Genomic DNA, 19,985 nt, shown 5'->3' with positions numbered 1-19,985 from the left:
ACTCTGAGATGCTCGGGAGGGCCTTTTTCCTGGACCATGTGGCACTTGTGTCTTTGCACAGCCTTTCCCTCCTGAATCTCTTTATTTTTTTTATTTACTTATTTATATATTCTATTTAGAGACAGGGTCTTGCTTTGTCACCCAGGCTAGAATGCAGTGGTGTCACCACAGCTCACTGCAGCCTCAAGCCATCCTCCCGCCTCAGCCTCCCAAGTCTCTGTCCTGTGTGTGTGGCTCAGGGGTTCAGAGGAAGGGTCACAGGGGTGAGGCTGGTGTAGTAGCCATCTGAGCCCGGGCCCCTCCTGCCTCTGAGACCCCTGTGAAGTCCCTCCTGGGCCCCACTCTTCTCTCCGAATAGAGAAATGAGACTCTGAATGAGAAGTCCCTTGTCCAGGGTCATGCAGGGACCCCGAACAGGCCCTCCAGATCAACGGGAGGGTGGGGAGGCCCAGCCCATGTGCCCAGGACAGCAGCACAAGTCAGACATCTGCCTCAGAGCTTTTCTCTTCATTTTTATTTTAAAGGAAAAAAAAAAAAAACAGTGCAAAAACCCATTTTCCAGTGTCAGCCTTGCCCACACCCATCCCCAGGTCACCCCCCAGCGGGGCCTGACTCTTCCTCCCACTCAGCACCCCCTCCCCTCTCATGCATCCGTAGGGGCTGGAGGCTCCACTTCCCTGGAGGACTGATCCCAGGGGGAACTGGGGGGAGGAAAGAACTGAGGGGGCTGCCCCGGATCCACCTGCCCCCCAGGTCTCCAGCCATGGCACCGGGTACCCCTCTTGGCTCTCATTAACCCTTTCCTGGCTGCACTACTAGCTGGGGGGGACACGGATCTGGGGGAACTCCCTCCACACCCCTCTTTGCCCCGGGGCCAGCTCGGGGCTCTCCTCACTGAGGTTGGGGGGCTCCCTCCCTCCCTCCATCATAGGGGAGAGCGGTGAAACCCCCAGGTTTAAATACCTTAATGAAAGCAGGGGATGGGGGAAGAAGGGGCCTTAGATCTAATAAATTATTAGCATTTTAGTGTCCGTGGGTGTGGGGGGCAGGGCAGGGCGTGGCCTCCAGGGCCCCTCCCTCCCCTTACTGGTGAATCTCATTCTCTATGAGGCTGTCCTCGCAAGACTGGAAGTCTGTGTCCGTGAGGCCATCGGGCGGCATCAGCAGCTCCTCATCTTGGGATGAGGATGACGGGGGCTCGTCCCCCGAGCTCCCGGGAGCCCCATCCCCATCCCCGTCCACCTCTGAGTCCTGCAGCACCTGAGCGATGTATTTCTGAAGGGGAAAAGGTGTGGGGGGTAAGGTGAACGGCTGAGGTGAACGGCTGCCTGTCGTCAGCGGGAGGGGCACGTCAGGGGAACCCTAGGGAACGTCAGGGTCTGTAGGGGACCATGGGCACAAGGACAGTGGAGCATGCAGGACACTAGGGAAGGGCAGAGATCTGCTCTCAGGCAAGGGTGGGGGGGCCGCCCTCCGCTAAGCCACATCTGTCCTTGGCCCTGGGGTCTGGCACAGGCTTCCCTTTCTGGAGGACTAATCTGACATCCAGCTTTGGGGCTGAGTCCCAATCAGAGGCCCCTCCCCACCTCTGGCTGTGGAGCGGGGCACTCACCGCAGATTTGGGGACAGCAGCAGCAGTGGGGGGCCGTCCATTGCTTCTGGGGTCCACGGTATCTGTCTCTGTGTGCTCAATCTTGAGGGGCCCAGAATGAGTCAGGCGGTGGGGGGCACATCCTCAGTCCCAGTCATGGCCCCACACCCTCTCAGCACCCCAGTTGACCCTGCCCTCAGCCCTCAGCCCCGGCACCCCTGCCCCCTTCTAGCTCCTGCCGCAGCCATGCCCCGCGCCCCCTTGCCCCACACCTTGTAGTTGTGGGCACTGAGGTATTTGAAGTGTCCGAAGCAGACGTGGCAGAGGCAGATGACGATGGTGATGACCAGGACCACGAATGTGAACATGGACGTGGGGGCTAGGAACCCTGGTGTTGGAGGGGGGCAAAGAAAGGGGCTGCTACCTCTCCTTTGGGCCCCCCAGGGCCTCCCCACCCCAGTGTTTGCTGCCTGCTGAATGCAGTGCCCATGCTCTTGAGCCACAGGCCTCGCCCTGAGCTCCCCTGGGCTCCCTGCCTGCCAGCCCCGCCTGCAGCCCCTCCTGCGCCTGCTCTGCCTGGATGCTGGGTGGAGTCCCTGCCCCCCGCCCCCCAGCTCCCTGAGGAGGAGTGGGTGGCCCTCACCCGTGCGCATGGTGGAGAAGAAGAGCAGCCAGAAGAGGCAGAGGATGGGCGCGGCCACCACCTGGTTCACAGCCCCCGAGTGGATCTTCTTATCCAGCTTGGCCGGCAGGTAGGCGTAGTAGAGATTATACCTGTCTACCAGGTGCTTCAGCAGCATGTACATGAGCCCTGGGGGAAGCCACACGGGCCCTGACCTCGGAGCCTCGGAACGAGCACCGCTGGACCTTTGTGTGCCCCTCACAGGTTGTCCCAGGACAGGACAGCGCCCCATCCCCCAGCACGACCACAATACTTCGGCTTCCTCCACATCAACCCCTTCATTCTGCAGCCCTCACCAGGAATTCTACTATGGGAAACCCGTTCACTTGGATCCACAAGCAGCCCTGTGAAACTCTTATTCTTTTGTTCCTATGCCTGCCCCTAAACAGATGAGTATGAACTAAGTGACAGGTTCTATTTTCCTGGAGGCTGAGGAAATGGCAGTTTCCAATGAGGACAAGGAAGTTAGTTGGGAGTCTGGAGCCTTCAATAACCAGGGAGGGTGGTTAAGGGGTTAGGATGTTAGTGGGGGAAAGTAGAGGCTACTAGTGGGGGTGATGGTTAAAGAGAAACTTTGCTAAACTCCTTCAAAAATGCAGAGCGACTTGCCCAAGTCACACGGTTCGGCTACAAGCTACCTCCATGAGTGGCAAGGACCCATCCCCACCCTGGAACCAAAGGTCTCTCCTGAGTTTACAGGGCAGTATACAAGTGTGCCCACGGATGGCTGTGTAGGAACGTGCGAGTCTGCGTGTGTGTGAACACGCCAGCGGCATGTGCTGTGTGTCCAGGCATACGCAGCTGGGTGAAGGCACTGGGGTGGGTGAGCGCCGCCATGCTGGCCGACTCTGTCTAGGGGCCCAGCACCCCAGCTGGGTCCAGCCTGAGCTGAGCTGGCGCGTCCCCTCCTCCCCACAGGCCGGGCCCCAGACTGAGCCAGGGACCAGGCGGGAGGCCCGAGGGGCCGGGCTCCCAGCCAGGGCCCTGTCCACTCGGGGCGGCCTGCCTTCCTAGAGTGGAGTCGGTGAGGTGCTGGGTCCCCCCGAGCAGGGCCCAGGTCCCGGCGCGGCGGTGCCTACCGAAGGGCACGATGATGGGGCAGGTGATACTGTAGGTCATGACCACCGTGAAGACGCACATCATCCAGGCGTAGGCTGCGCCAAACTGGAACTCGTAGGCCTGATGCTGGGGGGGAGATGGGCAGGAGGGTGGCTTAGGGGGGAAGGGACAGACTGGAGGGGGACAAGGTAGGTGGGAAGGGGAAGGGGGCCAGGACCTCTGGGGCCGGGAGGAAGCCATGGGGAACACGAAGCTAATGACTAGGACAGGGTAGGGCAAAGCAGATGGAGAGGGGGCTGTGGCTGAGAGGGGGTCAGGGAGGGACAGTGATAGGGTCTGGGGAGGGGCCTTTGAGGGGCCAGGGGCAAGGGTGGGATGGACTTGGGAATGGGGTGCCCAGAGCCCTCTTGTTGAGTTAGGACAGAGGGACACTAGATCTAGGGACCCAGACCTCCCCAACTCCTAACATAGAACACTACTGTCTGAGCTGGCAGGGGCTTTCAGGGTTTCCTCTGTCCACCCATGGCGGTGCATATGGGAAAACTGAGGGCCCAGATAGCAAGGGGATGGCTGAGGGCCACGGAACTGGACTCCCCAAGTCCAAGCACCCCTGTGCCCCCAACCCTAGCACGATGGCTGCTGTTTCTGGTCGGGCCACCAGGGGGCGCTGTGCAGGCCGCCGCTGCCCCAGGCGGCCATACCCGCTTCACGTTGCGCCTCTCAGCGGCGGAGCGTGCCAGGCAGAGCCGGATCATGTACATGAGCAGGCCCGGGATGCGCAGCAGGTCCATGGCGTTGCCGATAAAGGCTGAGGCAATGACGTAGTTCACGAAGAAAGCGCCGTTGTCGGGCAGGAACACACACCTGCGGGCACCAGGTGCCCTTGGGGTAACCCGGTGGCCGCCTGCCCTCTGCCAGCATGACAGCACACCACGCCTCCACCCCCCAATGTGTCTCCTCCATGTGGACGCCCCCAGCTCTGCGCTGCAGTCCCCCCAGAGTGTCAACAGGTATTTCTAAAGTAAGCATCAGATACCCTCAAAATATAAGCATCAGCCCAGAGGTACCCCTAGAACTTGCACCCCATAAAGACCGCCCAAGGCCGCTAGAATGTTCACAGCATAACTGCCTGCGATCTCTACAGACAGCTCCAGGAAGACCCTCAAAGACCCTGAGGGGTGTGAGTCTCAGGAACACCCCAGAGCTTCCTCTTTTAGAACTTAACCAGAGTTAAACCCTAGGTATGAGCCTCAGATGCCTCCACGAATTTCAGAGACCCTCCCCCAGACAGCTTCAAAGGGGGAGCCCAGGAACCTTTGCCAATGCCCGAGATGCCCCAAGTGTGAGTCCAAGGTTACCACAGATGGCCCAGAGCAAGACTCCTAGAGTTCGTACCCACACATACATCATGGTACGTGCCCCCCGATACATCCTCGAAGGGATTCCAGAGAAGATGCCCCATAATGAACTCCACAGTCACACCTCTGCATAGGAGCCCAGAACTTTAGAGATGTTCCCAGAACTTGTACCTCTTAAACACCCCAATGTGTGACCCCCAGAGTCCCCCAGAGACACTCCCAGACTTGTAAGACCAAAAGCCTACCCCAAAGTACCTGCTCCAGAGACCTTAATGGACACCCCAGTAACCTCCAACTCACTAGCTAGGTATGACCAGGATCCCACTACAGATACCTCCCCAAGCCTTGCAAGTGAAACTCCAGAGACTCCTATAGTTAGTCCCAAATATGTGCCCAAGAGATCCCCATGTATGGGCCCCAAAACCCCAAATGAGGGTGATCGCAGCATCCAGACAGGCCATCAGCGAGTAAGACCCAACCCAGATGCCAGGGACTTCTCCCAGGCATACACCTGAGACACTCCCTGGGTGTCTTCTTCGGGATGACCCTGCCAGACCCGTGATGTCGGCCCCTCTCTCCTCTTCCCCGCTCCAGGGGTTGGAAGCTTTGCTACACCCTCCCATGGGGCTGGCAATGTCTCCCAGGCATACCCGCCCCTGCCATCTGGTCTCTTTCCCCAGGGGCCCCGGTCACTCACTCAAACCGAATAGCTGCCTCAGCCAAGAATTTCTTATCAAAGAGCCAGCGGAAGAAGAGGTCCAGGCTGGAGGGGAGAGGAGAGGTGGGGTAGGAGCTGGAATGGCTCAGAACACCCAGGGAGAGGGAAGTCCCCCTTCTATGAGCCTCTGGGGAGACCCCCAGACGTGGTGGGTAACTCAGGCGGCCTGGGGATGGCCAGGCTTCTCTGATCTTGTGCCCCTTGCTTTGTAGGGGAGGTGAGGAGCCTGAACTGCTCCCCCTCCCTGTCCTGCAATCCCCCCACCCTGGCTCCTGTCCCATCCTCTGAAACTCACCTGCTCAGTCCCAGTGAGGGCAGGAGCAGCACCATAAAGATGAGGAAGGTGTAGCACTTATGCATGGTGGTCCTGTTCTCCCCAGAGCTGGTGGGGAAGGGGAGGAGGGGACAGGGCACAGGGTAAAGGTCAGATGAGCCCAGCCTCTCACCTGCTGCCCCAGTCAGGATAGTGTCCCAGGAGGGGCCCAAGGGAAGGGTGGGCTTCCCAAGGTGAGGATGCTGGGCACCATCCCTTCCCTGCCAGCTCTGGGGCTGCCCAGAGTCGGGGGCCTGAAGGGCAGAGGGCTGCCCACGGGGGATGGTCATACACCTAGGGAGGTCACTGGGAGGTGTGGCATGTGCAGGTGTCTCACCGTGTCCAGTGGGCTTCAAAGAAGGCCGAGTAGTAGACAATGGTGGGGAGCAGGGCTGAGAAGCACCACAGCAGCAGGGTGGGGAAGAACTGGGTGATGATGGGGTTCTGCAGCAGGGGGGGTCACAGAGGGACATGTCAGGTGGGACGGTCTAGTGGGCCCAGCTTGCGCTGCTTACCTCCTCCTCCCCCACTGAGCCCTGGGCCCCACAGCTCTCAGGGCCCCAAGTCTAGAACATCTGGAGGGCCGGGGGCAAGGGTAGGGGCCACAGCCACACGTACAACTCCAGGGTGATTAGTACTGACAGTATTTGCTAAACACCTACTACGTGCTAAGCACTGCTGAAGCACTTTCCACGTATAAATCCTCCAAACAATATTACCCCATTTTACAGAGAAGTAAACTGAGGCAAGAAGAGATTCAATAGCTTACCCCTCCAGCAAGAGTGGGGTGGGGATTTGAACTCGGGTGGTCTGGGTCTTATCTATTATGCTATTATCACTGAGATTTTCAAATTCAGTGATAATAGCATAATATCCCTTGAACCTCCTTTGAGGTTCCAAGCAGGTATGCTGTGTGCGTGGCAGAAGGGGAGAGAGAGGGGAGGCCGGGCAGATGTGGGCCCCACCCTGCTGTCATCTGAGCCGCCTTGCTTTTCCACCTTGGGTTGTATGTTGATAAAGGGATCAGAATATAAGTTGAAAGCCAATGATCTAGTGTAACCCTTCCATTTTTCAGTTGCAGAGACTGAGGGATGAGGAAAGGGACTTATCCGAGGTCAGGATTGGACGCAGGCTTTCTTCCCTGAGTGTTTCTCCAGGAGTTGGAAACCCAAGGGTGGCGTCTCTGATGGAGAATGTGGCCGGGAGCCCAAGGGCAGGACACAGAGGGGTCTGTAGCTCACGGCTGTGGGGGAGCTGCTGGGTGGGGCCACGCTGCCACCAGCAGGGCAGGAGCTGGGCTGGGCAGGGAAGCAGGGACTCGAGGCCTGGCATCTGTCATGCCGCAGAGTGGAGGGGTGGGGGTGCATGGGGCCTGGCCTCACGTTGAGGTACTCCACAGGCTTGGTGACGTTGAACTTGTCCATGGTGGTGATGATGATGGCCGGGGTGGTGAGGAAGAAGAGGAGGATGAAGAGGACGACATTGATGACCAGGCAGCGCAGCCACCAGATAAAGCCTCGGATGGAGAGATGCTCCCTGGGAAGGCAGGGGAGGGGTCACTCCAGGGACTGAGGGCATGGCTGGCCCCCAGTGACCCCTAGGCCTTCCCCTTCCTCCCCGCACCGAGCCCACCCAGGCTGGAGAAGCCTGCCCCTGCTACCCCCTTTGCTCACCAGTAGATGTTCTGGGGGTCGGGGGCGTAGGACACGGTCCAGTTGGAGATATGCAGGGACTCACTGCAGGAGGAGGAGCGTGGCTCCCCGCGGCAGGCACAGCCCTGACACTTGCACACGTTGAAGTCCTTCAGGATGCTGGGGAATGGGCACCGGTTACTGTGGCACCAGCCGGGGACCCCACTGCCAACAGTGGGCCATGGGCGCAGGGACCTGGGAGCCCCAGCAAGCTGCTCGGGGAAGAGGGCTGGGGTGGGCAGGCAGGGCGAGGGCTCACATGGCGGTGATGGTCTCATTGTGGAAGGTGACAAAGGCCATGCCAAGAGGCTTCTCGTTGACCTTCTCCTTCTCCCGCTTGTAGTCTTCCTTCAGCTTCTGCTCCAGCTTTGTGTAGTACTCAATGGCCTCCACCTGTGACCAGGCCAGGCCCAGGGGCTCTGGTCGGAGCCGGGCGGTGCCCACAGCACCCGGCCCACACTGAGCCGGCACTTCCTCTAAGCTTTTCTGTGTGTATCCACTCACTCACGCCTCACAACAGCCCCACAAGGTAGGTGCAATTAGCCCATCTACAGACAGGCAAACTGAGGCTCGGAGCAGTCAGAAGCTTGCCCAAGGCCCCAGAGTCAGTGAGTGCAGCACAGCACTGCCCTCTTAGCTGACCTCTTCTAATCTGGGGCTTGAACACTTGGTCACAGTAGGGACAGGGGACGAACCCAACAGTGGGAACTGAGGCTTCAAAGACTCCAGGGAGGGGTGGGGACCCGCTGAGAGAGGGACCCCAGGCTTGCCTCCCCAGGACCTGTCCACCTCCTCCCCACAGCCACCAGGGGGCCACGGGAGCCGGCGGGCAGCCCGCACCACACCTGCTCGCAGCCTCGCACCACGCAGCAGCACAGGTGGCCGCAGGGCTTGGGGTTGATCATGGTGGGCACATTCTCCTTGCTCTGCAGGTTTGTGAAGTAGAGCTTTCCCCGCTCAGCCTTCTTCCTGTGGGACCCAGGTGCCCAGTCACCCACTGCCCAGCTGGGGCTGGGGAGGGAGATCAGCCTGGGGGTCATCTAGCCCACTCCCCGAGGACAGGGGCTGTCTTGCTCTTGAATATGTTTAGGATGCACAGTTCAGATACGCCCCCATCCCAGGGTCTCCCACCCATCCCTTGAAGTCCAGAAGTTCTTCCTCTATTCTGGCCTAAATTTCTCATACTGTAGCCAAAGAAGGATATGTCCCTAGATGGGGTGGAGGCCGTGGGGACCCCTTTCCTCTCACAACAAACGCTAAGCTCCAGGCCTTGCTGTTTCCAGAGCTTTACTAACAGGCACTCCAGAGGCCAAATTACAATCAAATGCCCTAGGAAACACCTGGAAGGGAGCCAGGTTCCTGTGTGGCAGCCAGGACGCCCCCCGCAACGGGCAGGGGGCCCTTGGTGTCACCCCCGCCTGCCCTCAGCCCCATTACCTCTCTGCATCGAGGAACATGAGGCGAGCCACGTTGTAACAGGGGCGGGCTTCAAGAACCGTGCAGTTGGGGTAGGCCTCCCTGAAACACAGTGCACCCACCGTCTTCCGCAGGGCCTGCCCGCCGGCCCCTGACTGTCACCCATGACCCCACCTCCCTCAAGAAACACATCCCCACTTCCAGCTGCCTCTTTCTTAGTCTACAAAAATGAAAGTTCCCCACAAATGAAACTCCAAAGTTCCTCCTCATGCTTATTCGAGTGGGGGAGTGGGTGCAGGACGCTGGGACTGTGAGTGTAGGGCGGGCCGATGAGCCAGGAAGTGTGGGTGCACGCTGCGTGGAGCTGGGGAAGCCCACGCTGTGCTCTGACTCTGGTCTAGGGCTGTGAACTGTAGGTGGAGAGACGCTGTTTCCAGTCATAGGCTGTTCCCTTAACGCTGACCACGGTCTGACACTTCACCTTGAATATGGACTGACCTCAACCAACCCACAGCCCAGTTTACAGAACAGTCTCTGGCCTTGGCCCAAGACAGACAAGAGATTGATCCTGAACCCTGACCAGGGTGAGACTGACATCTAACCCTGCCGAAGACTGACCTTTGACCCCAACCCAAATTGACCAGTAACCCATACCTGAGACTGAACTCCTAACTTTGATCCGAGATTGATCCCAACCTTGACTTGAGACTGATCAGAGATAGAATGTCGCTGGCTCACTAATACCTGGTACCTGGCAGGGCTCAAAGAATGCTTGCTGACTGAGTGAAGGAACAGTTTTTCACTCACTGTTCACATTGTTCCTTGATCCTAATCCTTTTTTTTTGTCTTAGGGATAGGGTCTCACTCTGTCTCGAAGGCTGGAGGGCAGTGGCATGATCATAGCTCACTGCAGCCTCAAACTCCTGGGCTCAAGTGATCCTCCCACCTCAGCCTCCCAAAGCACTGGGACTACAGGCATAAACCAACATGCCTGGTCCTAATCCTTAATCTAGACTGAGTCCCCATCTTTTTATACCTTATTAAAAGTATTTTTTTTTGAGATGAGGTCTCACTTTGTCACCCAGGCTGGAGTGCGGTGGTGGGACCATAGCTCACTGAAGTTATTTTATTAAGGTTTTTAATGAAGGGCTGGGAGCGGTGGCTCATGCCTGTAATTCCACCACTTTGGGAGGCCAAGGTGGGAGAAGCACTTGGAGACCAGACTGGGCAACATATTGAGATCTCATCTCTACAAGAAAATTAAAAAATTAGTTGGGTGTGGTAGCATGTGGTCCCCCCTACTTGGGAGGCTGAGGCAGGATTGCTCGAGGTTTTAGTGAGCTATGATTGCACCACTAGGCTCCAGCCTAGGTGACAGAGTGAGACCCTGACTCTAAAAAAAAAAAGCAAAACAAAAACATTTTTAATGAAGGGCCACTAAATATTAGATACGTGAGTTATGGTTCTGAAGATGGACCTCATAAACTCATGAGAATTTAGAAACTTAAATCTGGGATGGACTCCTTGAAAATGCGCTTCCCAGGAGGCTAAAGGCCTTCCCTCTGACACTTGCTCCTCAAGCCGTTTTAGGTTTCCTCTTTGAAACCGTGAGCCCTCGCTCTCGCCAGACTAATCTCTAATCCTCTCAACATAATTACACAGGCTCCCTGATTCTGCACACAGGATATCCCCCAATTCTGTTGAGACAGTCCTCCCATCCAGACAGACCCCAGACTCAGACCCCAAGCCCTGCCTAACATTGAGGACTAGCTCAAGAGCTTGACGAGGATGAGGGCTGCCTCTTGCTCGTCACCACATCACAGCCCTGTCCCAACAGCTTGCACAGAGTAGGTGTTCAATAAACATGTGCTGGATGAATGGATCAATGAAATGCCTATTCCATGATGCTCATCTCACTGATCCCAAAAACTCCCATTAGGACTAGAGTCTCCCTCACCCCCACTTATGGGCTGACCGCTAATTTAATTACAAACTGTTTCCTAAACAAAACCACAGGCCAACCCCTGAAACAGGATCTTGAGCTCCCTAAGGACATCATTCAGGTCTGGGTCTTCTCTGCCTCCCTGGTATGAAGCACATAGTAGGTGTACAAATGTGGGCTGAATGAACGGATGGCTGACAAGCAGAGTTTGCTTCCTCACTGCACCCAGGTCTCTGCTCAAATGCCGCCCTGTCACAGTCCCTCCCTGCCCAGCCTGTCAGAAATAGGGGCCCTTCCCAACCCCTCTCACCCTGCCCCCTTCCCCGCTTTGGTTTTCTTCTTAGCACCAACCCCCACTTGACATAGTGTCTATTACTAGTTCACTTGTTTACTGTCTGCCTCCCCCCACTAAAATGTAAGCAAATGAGGGCTGGGCTTTTCGTCTGTGTTTACTGCTGTAACCCAGCTCCTGCTCCAGTGCAGGCACATGGCAGGAGCTCACCAGAGATTTGCATGAAGAATACAAATAAGGTTATTATTTGATATAGTATTAAGATATTTGTATTAAAGAATAGATCTCAGTACTAGCTGACAACTGATTCCAACTGGATGGTAATATTAAGGTTATCACCTAATTCTGAGCACACACTGTCCTTAATCCCAACCCAGACTGCCCCTAATGCTGATCACAGCTTGAACCCCAGACGTGACCCCGAATAATTCTCTCATATTGACCAAGGATGACTTAATTTTGACTGCTGTGTTGTAAACTGCATGAGAGTAGGGCTTGTTTCTAACTTATTTATGCTTGGCACGTGGAAGGTGATCAATAACTGCATGCCGTATGACTGAGTACCTATCTGCTAATGCTGATTACAAACCAGTCCTTAATCCTGTAACACAGGGCTCTGGAATCTGACCCTGACCAAACATTATCTCTGATTGGACCCCTACTGGCCTGATCCAGGACAATGACCGAACTCTGATTCAGGCCCACTGACAGCAGATCTGGACCTCAGACTAAACCCTGACTCTGACCACAGACTGAGCACCAATCTCAACCTCAGACTGAGTCCTGATCCAGACCAACGTCCCTTCGCATGACCAGCGGCCAACACCTAATTCTGACCTCAGACCAATCTCTGATCAGACCCTGGATTAACTCCTAAAGCTGATCTCCATACAGTGAGCCCCCAGAGAGCCTGATGATCTTTTATACATTTTTTTTATAGTTCCAAAGCCTGCCACAGTAACTTATGACTAACAGCACTTGAGAAAGTTCGCTGAGTGAACAGAGGAATGAGATAGGACCCCTAATCCTATAGTGCACAGACTGCCCCTACACATCCTTTTGCCTCTTAGCGCCTCCCCGTTTTTCTCTCGTTTCTGGTCACCCAGCGGTCCTGGAGCTCCTCCCCAACAAGACAGAATTCCAGAGCTGAAAAAGCCTCAGAGAACACGCAGTCCAGATTCTCCTGAACACCTTGGGAATCTGCTGAAAGCCAATGAGCTCCTCCCTGCCATGTCTGCACACAAACACTAGAATGCCACTTACAAGTCTGAGGACGCCATATACTTCAAATGGAGCCTTGGTCAACAACCTATGACCCAGTCCAAGTCAGGAGGAGGCTGGGAGTTGGGAGGAATGAATGACTCACTCTTCAAGTTTTTGTTATATTTTTCCTGTTCTTTTTTTTTTTTTTTTTTTGGAGACAGAGTCTCACTCTGTTGCCTGGGCTAGAGTGCCGTGGCATCAGCCTAGCTCACAGCAACCTCAGACTCCTGGGCTCAAGCGATCCTCCTGCCTCAGCCTCCCGAGTAGCTGGGACTACAGGCATGTGCCACCATGCCCAGCTAATTTTGTCTGTATATATTTTTAGTTGTCCATATAATTTCTTTCTGTTTTTAGTAGAGACGGGGGTCTCGCTCTTGCTCAGGTTGGTCTCGAACTCCTGAGCTCAAACGATCCACCTGCCTCAGCCTCCCAGAGTGCTAGGATTACAGGCATGAGCCACCGCACCTGGCCTATTTTTCCTGTTCTTACTTAAAAGGGTCTCTCACCCAGCCCAAGTGCTAGACCACCATGGAGTCAGATTTCTTGCTTAATCTAACCCCCATTGCCCCCACTGCAGAGCTCCAAGTTAGAGAAGTGTGAGGATGTCCTTGCAGTTAAAAGGCAAAGGAGGATCTGCAAGGCCTGAGGATGGGGCAGGGGTGGCTTACTCACTCAAAATGCTTCTTGATCTTTTCTGACTCTGCGTATTTGGAGATTCCATTGATGAAGAGAGTCCGCTTCACCTGGGTGAGAGGGGCGTGGGTTTGCCTTACTGAGGCTCAACCCCAGAGGAGCCAGAGGATGCAGGGAAGTGCTGGAGAAGGATGCTTTATTTTGAGGGGGTGGGGAGGGGGTGGGCAGAGAGGAGCAGACAGGGGTGGGAGGAGGCCTTAGGGAAAAGACAGGTCCCAGGGAAAACGGGGGGAGTATTTCTAACAGGAATCAGGCAGCGAGCCTAATGAGAGGCACGTAGTCCCTTGCTCATTGAGGGGTTACAGAGGCAGATGAGAGGGGACTACTTTGAGATCCTTAGATCCTCAGGGCCCAGCACAGCAGCTAGCATGGAGAAGGCAGTCAGTACCGGCTTGCTGAGTAAGTGCAGAAGGCGAGGGAATATTATTACCATAATATCAACTGCAGCTACTTCCCGAGTGCCAGGCACAGCATGGGTGCTTCCATGCATTGCCTCAGTTCACCTTCCCAGCAACCTTGGGAGAAGTACTGTTGTTATCCCATTTTACAGATGAGGGACCTGAGGCTTGGGAGTTATATAACTTGCAGGATGGGGGCTCCTGAGCTGCTCTGTCAGGATTCAAACCCAGCTGGCCTAACTCTGCAGCTAACAACCCTCATGGCTGAGGCAAGAGAGGCCTGGAGGGAAGGGAAGAGGCTGAGGCGGAGGAGAGACCTGGGCTGTGCTCCACTCACCAGATCGTCCTCCTTGTAGCGCATCTTGGAGGTGTGTCTACGCATGCTGTAGACGGTGAGCAGCAGGTACAGGAAGGCGAAGGAGGTGTGCAGCCATAGCAGGTTGTTCCTGTGGGCAGCAGAGGGGACACATGGGAGCCAGTGGGCTCAGGACACACTCAGATGCCCCAACCTCCCAGTGTCAAAACCTTGATACAGACAGGGCCCCTCTACTGCCACCAGTCTTCTGGCACTGACCCCTCACAGGGTCTGCCCACATCCCACATCCCCTAGACCCTGAGATTGTTCCATTCCAACAGAAATGTCCCTAAGAAGTCATGTCTTCATGTCCTACCCACTGGCTACAGTGCCCTCCAACTGTCTCAGCCCACCTTCTCTGGTCCCCAAGATGTCACCCTCCTCTTCTGTATCTGGTCATCCTTGGGGATCCTCCACAGGGATCTACCTCTTCTGTCTCCTACCCAAGCCCTCGGGGACCCACAGCCATCTCTGCAGCCTCAGCTGCCTCTGCCCCAAACACGCCTGCCTTTCCTCCCCACCCACGTTACAGCCCAGACTCTGGCCAGACCCTGGCCCCGCCAACCCGTTTCCCAACCTTACCCTGATTTCAAGTTGGCAATGGTGGTTCTCCCAAAGCTGTAGGCATTGTTCTCTGGGGGGTGGGAAAGGGAGAGGATGATGGTGGGGTCAGGGCACGTCCCCTCGGATCCCCTCCTTTCTCTGCCCAAGCCGTCCTGGCCCTCACTGACCCAGCAGGTCCCCTGAGAAGTTGACAGGCAGCACGATGCCTACGGAGAGGACGCCCACGACAACCAGCAGCCCGATGATGTGCCGCTGGAAGGACAGGTAGTGCACGGCGTCGCCCCCACATTTGTCCCGGATCTCGTCATCCCTAAAACCATGGGCGGCGGACAGAGGAATTAGGTGAGGGCCAGGGCAAAGGAGGGGGTGCAACTTGCCTCCCTGACCCCCCCTGCCCCCACATCCACCCTAGCCCCTGCTCATCCAGGGCAGTATGGGGTTGAAATGGGACTTCTTGGTCCCCTGTTTTCTGGGAGGGGAGGGAGGAAAGAGAGGGAAGGGGAGGGGGAAAGGATGAATGCATGGAGAAGGAGAGGGGACTAGAGGGAAAGAAAGAGGTAAAAGAAAAAAGAAGACTGCAGAGAGGAAGGTGAAGAAGAAATATGAGGAATGGAGAGAAAAGGGAAAGGAAAAGAGGAAGATCTGAAAAGGGAGGAAGACGCAGGAGGACCAGAAGGAGGACTGGTGCAGTGGGAGGGAGGACGGAAGAGGGGGAAGCAGCAGCACCTCATGGGTGTGAACGAGACCCTTGGGGAGGGGTCTGGGGCCTGGGGGAGTGGGTGGTGGCAGTGCTGACCTGTCCGAGCTTCCTGCCTTTCTCAGCGCTCACTGCCTGCCTGCCGGACTCTGGCTGGATCTCCTGAGTTCTGTCTGCTGGACACTGGCTCCTGCCTGCTGCTGGCTGGCTGCTCCCAGCCTACTGACGCCCCACCCGCTGGCTGCACGGAGGCTGAGGTGGGGGCTCCAGCCCCTGCTCTTGAGGGGTGGCAGGGCAGAGGGAGACGAGGGCACAGGTGCTCCCCCGCCCCGGGCAGGGGGTCGCACAGGAGATTGTGGAGTAAAGTGAGCATCTGGGGGCAGCAGAGGCTCTGACCCCCAGGGGCTGGCCTCCTGGAGCAGGGAGTAGGGTGCTGGGCTGGCTAGGAGCGCTAAGGCCCTCAAAGCTGCTGGTTCTGGATTTTGTAAGGAGATGAGAGGTTCTGAAGTTTCTCTGTTTCTTTCTCTTTCTTTAGAGCTTGAAGACCATTCACTTACTTTATCCTGAAGATGGCTGTCAGCCAGGAACAGAAACCCTGGGGGGACAGAGAGCTATCAGGTGGAGTCCCCAGCCCACCAACCCGACCCTCCCTTCCCCCTCAGGTGCCACCCATCCCATTCTTTTAACTGCCTCCAGGCACAGCTTCCGCAAGCCCCCAAAGAAAAACCCCATACCCTACGAACCAGCTCATGCCCAGGGAGGGGCAAAGAGGGAGAGAGAAGGTCCCAGCCCTCAAAGAAGGAAAAAGATCAATGCCAAATTGGGTTCTCTGTGGACCCTCATGTCCAGAGCTACAGGTTCCTCAAAATAATCTGCAGTTTTGTGAGCCAGGGTGAGGACGGGTCGGGTTTGGGGTTCTAGGAAGAGTAGCGGATTTCCAGACCACCAGCTAATAAGAAGAGTTTGCTGCCAAAAGAGAGGAGGGGACATGCTCTCAAGTTCCTGCCATTTATCTTCTAGTCTTTGGAGGGGCCAAAACCCAGGGTCACTGCAAGACATCTCCCTCACTCCAGCCCCCACGCCTACCTTCAGGTGGAAGATGGGGATATTCAGGGTAAGGCTGGGCAGAAAGAACCCTCCCCCAACCTCCTACCAGGAGAAGGTCCAGGCTTAACACAGGACAGAGGAGAAAGGTACCTTTCAGCCAAGATGCAGGACTATGCTACCTGTTGCCAACGTCACCCAAGTGTGGGGACCATCTGGACAGCTCTGGCTAGCAGGGGTGACAACTTTGCTTTGCCACTTACCAGCAGGAGTCCGACTCAGGAAGCTGGCAGCCATCTTCTGCTGGGGCTGCTGTAGGAGCTGCCACCCCCAGGACCCCCAGGCTAAGCTGGACTGACCAAGGCCACCCCGGTGTCTGAGGATTAGAGTTCTGACCAGGACCCTTAGCCTCGAAGAATGACAGAGGGCCAGGCAGGTAACATTTGGGCACTGGGTCTTATATGAAGAGTCTGGGGGTAGCTGTGACCACCATGTACACACATTCCCACATACATGCACTGTCTAACGGGGCCACTGCCACTCAGCTCCAATCCACAAGCAGGTCAGCTGGCCTCACACAGCCAGGGGCCACCAGCCTGCAACCTGTGAGCAACACCACAGATTGTGTATGTTTTGCTAGGCAGGCCTGGAAGGCTCACTGTTATTACTAAAACCATATCTAGGGAAAAAAGGTGGCCTTAGGATTAACCAGCAGAGGTGGGCGCAGGACTCTGTTGTGGCAAACAAAGTTCACAGTTCATGGATGTTACAGTTGTGCCATTTTGGAGGCTGTGACACAGAGGACAGGAGCTGGGAGTTCTGGGCCTGAGTGGTTATCCTGTGGCTCCTAGACAAGCAAGTTCCTTCCCTTGCTGAGGAGAAGACCATGCTAATGTCCCTGATTCCATTTGCTGGAAGCTAGAAACTGCTCAGTCCACATGCCCCGGGGCGTGGGGGCTAATGAGTTTAGGGGAGGGCACTCACATTGTCCCTTTGGTCAAAGTCCACGGAGCTGGAGACAGAAGTGAGACGCTCATACCGGTCATGACTGTCCCCGTGCATAGCTGAGGCCACACTGGGGATGGGGGAGATGAGAGATCAGACAGCCTGGTGAGTCTGAGCCCCTGCGGAGCTAGAAGACTCCTGAGCTCCAGGGATAGAGAAGGCACAGAAGGCAGAGAAGGCACAGAAAGTGCAGAGGCTGAAGCAGGGACGAATGACTGCCCTCTATCGTGGACCCCTCTAAGATGCCTCTTCCTCTCAGGGACCTGGTGGTGGTGGTGGAAGCAACACTGCTGGGCAGAGCCCCAAGGGAGGAGGGGATCTTCATCATCCGCGCTATGCTGCGGAGGTTGAAGCAAGAATGCTAGAGGGCCCTGCAGTTCCAGAGCTGGCCAGAGGGTGGCGGAGGCAACTGAGCCAATGTTGCGCAAAGAGCAACGGGGAGGTGAAGGAAAGCATGGACCAGGAGAACCTGGAAGGGTTGGGGGGTTGGGGGCTGGGAGACTTCTCTCTGGTAGGGCCGTACCCCCCTGTTCCCTGACCCCAGCAGCTCCTGCAACTCCAAGTCCAGTCCTACAGATATGGACCACAAAGCGCCACAGAGGCCCCGACTGGGAGCTCTTTGGGCAGCCCCCTCCCTGGCCTCCAGATGTGAGCAGGGAACCCTGGAATACAAAGAACTAGCTGTTAGGGGGCAAGAAGCCGCTGGTGACGCCCAACCTTGTCTCTGCGTGACTGTGCTGAGGCTTTCCTGGAGGACGGCCCCTCCCCTCCCGCCCACCAAGGCCACAAAGGCAGGGACACACAGGGAGGGACCTCTCCCAGGCAGGGAGCCAGGGGAGGGATGAAGGGGAGCTGAGGCAGAGACAAGTCGGGGAGCCCCCTGCTCTGCAAAGCACACCGCCTGCGTTAATCCGAAACATGAGCCTGCAGAGGAGAAAACTGCAAAAAGAAACCAGCAACTTGGCAAGAAGAGAAGAGAAGCGTGAGAGAAGAAGAAAAGGGAAAGCTGGTTTAGTGGGAATGAGGGGGCTGGTGCCCCACATACTATTCCTGTTCCACTCGGTCCCTCTCCTGCCGCCGGAGCCTGGGGACAGAGAACAGACAGGGTTAGCAGGGGCAGGGGAGAGTCCCTGGGGACTGGCAAGAGACAGAGGCCGAGGCCCACCAAGGGCCCTCGTGCTCCCCCATGCCCACTCAGGGGCTAGTCCTTCTTCATCCATTCAACAAAGGGGGATGAAAGAGGGCTGGCTCTTTCCTATTCCTGAGAGTGCAGAACAAGGTGTATGTGTGCAGAAGGGAAGGGAAGGTCCCAGATCCTTACCTGTCTGCATCTGTCACCAAGGCCAGCCGCCCATAGTCCCAGGCCACCTTCCGAAGGATAGAGAATAAGAACAGCAGTGCCTGAGGGGAGAGGGGGTGGTTGGCAGGTGGACAAGCTGTCCACTTGCTGGAATGGGAGGCAGGAGAGAGGGGCCAGAATTTAGTTTTAGGAGGGGACGACCCTGGCGTGGGTGAACGGTCAGAGGCTTGGGCTGCAGGATGGGGATTTCCCCTGCATTAAGCCTGGGAAGTCAGGGTCAGGCGGGAGGGTGGTTAGAGCTGGAGGTGTTTGCCAGGTACGTACAGGGCATGGGTGCCAGGGGTGGGGGGTGGCATGTGGACACTCACAAGGAAGCACATGAAGTCAAGAGCCAGCACGGTGGGGACACCCCCAAAGGGCAGGCCCTGCAGGACAGTGCTGCGGATGCGGGCACTGTAGCAGTAGTCCTTGGGGTTGCTGTTGTTGAGGGCCGTGGTGCCCAGTGTGGCCAGCAGGAAGGGCAGCATGGCTGCTATTGCCGCATGGTCCTCCTGGGCAGAGGGCAGAGCAGTCAGCTGGGCTTGCCCCCGTCCCCCTCATGGCCCCAGAAGGCTAGCTACAGGGAGGGCAGTGAGGGCAGATCACCAGGCTGCCTGGGTGGGTGGAAGCTCTGGCCTCTGGAGATAACGGCCTGGGAAGGGGAGGGTTGAGTCACATGGATTTACCTTCACGGGCTCTCTGGCTGTGACCCCACCCTGGGCTGGGAGAACTCAGCCCAGAGGCCAGGCCTGGACTGGGGAGACTGGTTTCACTAACCTGGAAGGTGTTTGTGATTCTCTAACTCCACCCCCACACACAGACACATTCTCTCCCCCTCTCTCATTCTGTCTTAGGCAGTGGGTGGAGCTGAGCCTGAGCGAAGACAGGGAGGGGTCTTAGGCCTGAGGATTCAAGGCTAAAGGAGGGGTTTCCAGGCCAGGGGAGGATGGGTCAGAAGCCAGATGCCTCAACATGATCTTCTCTTTCTACCCCTATTAGAAAATGTAGCATGATTTCATTTGCTCAGAATCTTCAACTCTGTTAATCACCTCAATATAACTGGCTTCAAAACAAGATGTTCATATGTTCTGGTTAACAGTTAAAAAAGAAAAAAAAAAAAACAAGATGTTCAGCTTCAGAGCTGCCCCTCTGTCCTCAGAGTACGGGTCCCAGGATGGGGTCAGAGTGGGAAGACAGATAAAAAGCAGGACTGCCTGGCCCCAGCCACTCCTGCTCATCCTCATTCCTCTTCCCCACACGGTTCTCCCCTCCAGCTTTCTCACTTCTCCCCAACTATCTACAAAGGGGTCACCTGAGTGGGCAAGGACTACAACTCCCAGGGTGCCATGCTCCTGCCTCGGGAGCAGGGCTGGCTGGGAACGCCGTGCCCTCCAGTGAGCTTTCCTATTGGCAAAGGAAGGGAGAGTGGGTGGGGCCCCTTAGCCCAGGCCCCCTGCAGCTAGAGTATTGCCCTCCTGCTGGGTCCCCTGCCACTGCTGAACCACTGCAGGGCTGCCTTTGATGCTCAGTGTGGATGGGATTGGCCAGAGGGAAAGGGGCAGCCA

The 19,985-nt window shown here is 56.5% G+C and overlaps 1 protein-coding gene across 3 annotated transcripts in view; it reads right to left on the bottom strand.

Moving 5' to 3' along the window:
* Window positions 1-492: 492 nt before the first annotated feature.
* The window catches only part of TMEM63B (transmembrane protein 63B), a 24,672-nt gene continuing 5,179 nt past the window's right edge, over window positions 493-19,985 (bottom strand). For 2 of the 3 annotated variants that reach the window (XM_045542050.1, XM_045542049.1), the window contains 23 exons: window positions 18,750-18,932; window positions 18,403-18,482; window positions 18,127-18,165; window positions 17,061-17,151; window positions 15,590-15,627; window positions 14,503-14,645; window positions 14,354-14,405; window positions 13,754-13,862; window positions 12,998-13,068; window positions 8,850-8,930; window positions 8,258-8,381; window positions 7,672-7,805; window positions 7,395-7,532; window positions 7,104-7,257; window positions 6,059-6,165; window positions 5,704-5,790; window positions 5,388-5,453; window positions 4,034-4,196; window positions 3,353-3,458; window positions 2,235-2,402; window positions 1,864-1,979; window positions 1,613-1,693; window positions 493-1,275 (listed from right to left, as the gene is read on the bottom strand). In XM_045542050.1, the coding sequence (XP_045398006.1) occupies window positions 1,084-1,275; window positions 1,613-1,693; window positions 1,864-1,979; window positions 2,235-2,402; window positions 3,353-3,458; window positions 4,034-4,196; window positions 5,388-5,453; window positions 5,704-5,790; window positions 6,059-6,165; window positions 7,104-7,257; window positions 7,395-7,532; window positions 7,672-7,805; window positions 8,258-8,381; window positions 8,850-8,930; window positions 12,998-13,068; window positions 13,754-13,862; window positions 14,354-14,405; window positions 14,503-14,645; window positions 15,590-15,627; window positions 17,061-17,151; window positions 18,127-18,165; window positions 18,403-18,482; window positions 18,750-18,908 (2,499 nt within the window). In that variant the 5' untranslated portion in view covers window positions 18,909-18,932 and the 3' untranslated portion in view covers window positions 493-1,083. The remainder of the gene's footprint in view (window positions 1,276-1,612; window positions 1,694-1,863; window positions 1,980-2,234; window positions 2,403-3,352; window positions 3,459-4,033; window positions 4,197-5,387; window positions 5,454-5,703; window positions 5,791-6,058; window positions 6,166-7,103; window positions 7,258-7,394; window positions 7,533-7,671; window positions 7,806-8,257; window positions 8,382-8,849; window positions 8,931-12,997; window positions 13,069-13,753; window positions 13,863-14,353; window positions 14,406-14,502; window positions 14,646-15,589; window positions 15,628-17,060; window positions 17,152-18,126; window positions 18,166-18,402; window positions 18,483-18,749; window positions 18,933-19,985) is intronic. The other variant, XM_045542051.1, reaches the window with a different exon arrangement.

The sequence above is a fragment of the Lemur catta genome, chromosome 2 (assembly GCF_020740605.2).
Source record: "Lemur catta isolate mLemCat1 chromosome 2, mLemCat1.pri, whole genome shotgun sequence".
Lineage (NCBI taxonomy): Eukaryota > Metazoa > Chordata > Mammalia > Primates > Lemuridae > Lemur > Lemur catta.
The sequence above is the reverse complement of the archived record's forward strand: the minus strand, read 5'-3'. Positions and strand labels throughout refer to the sequence as shown.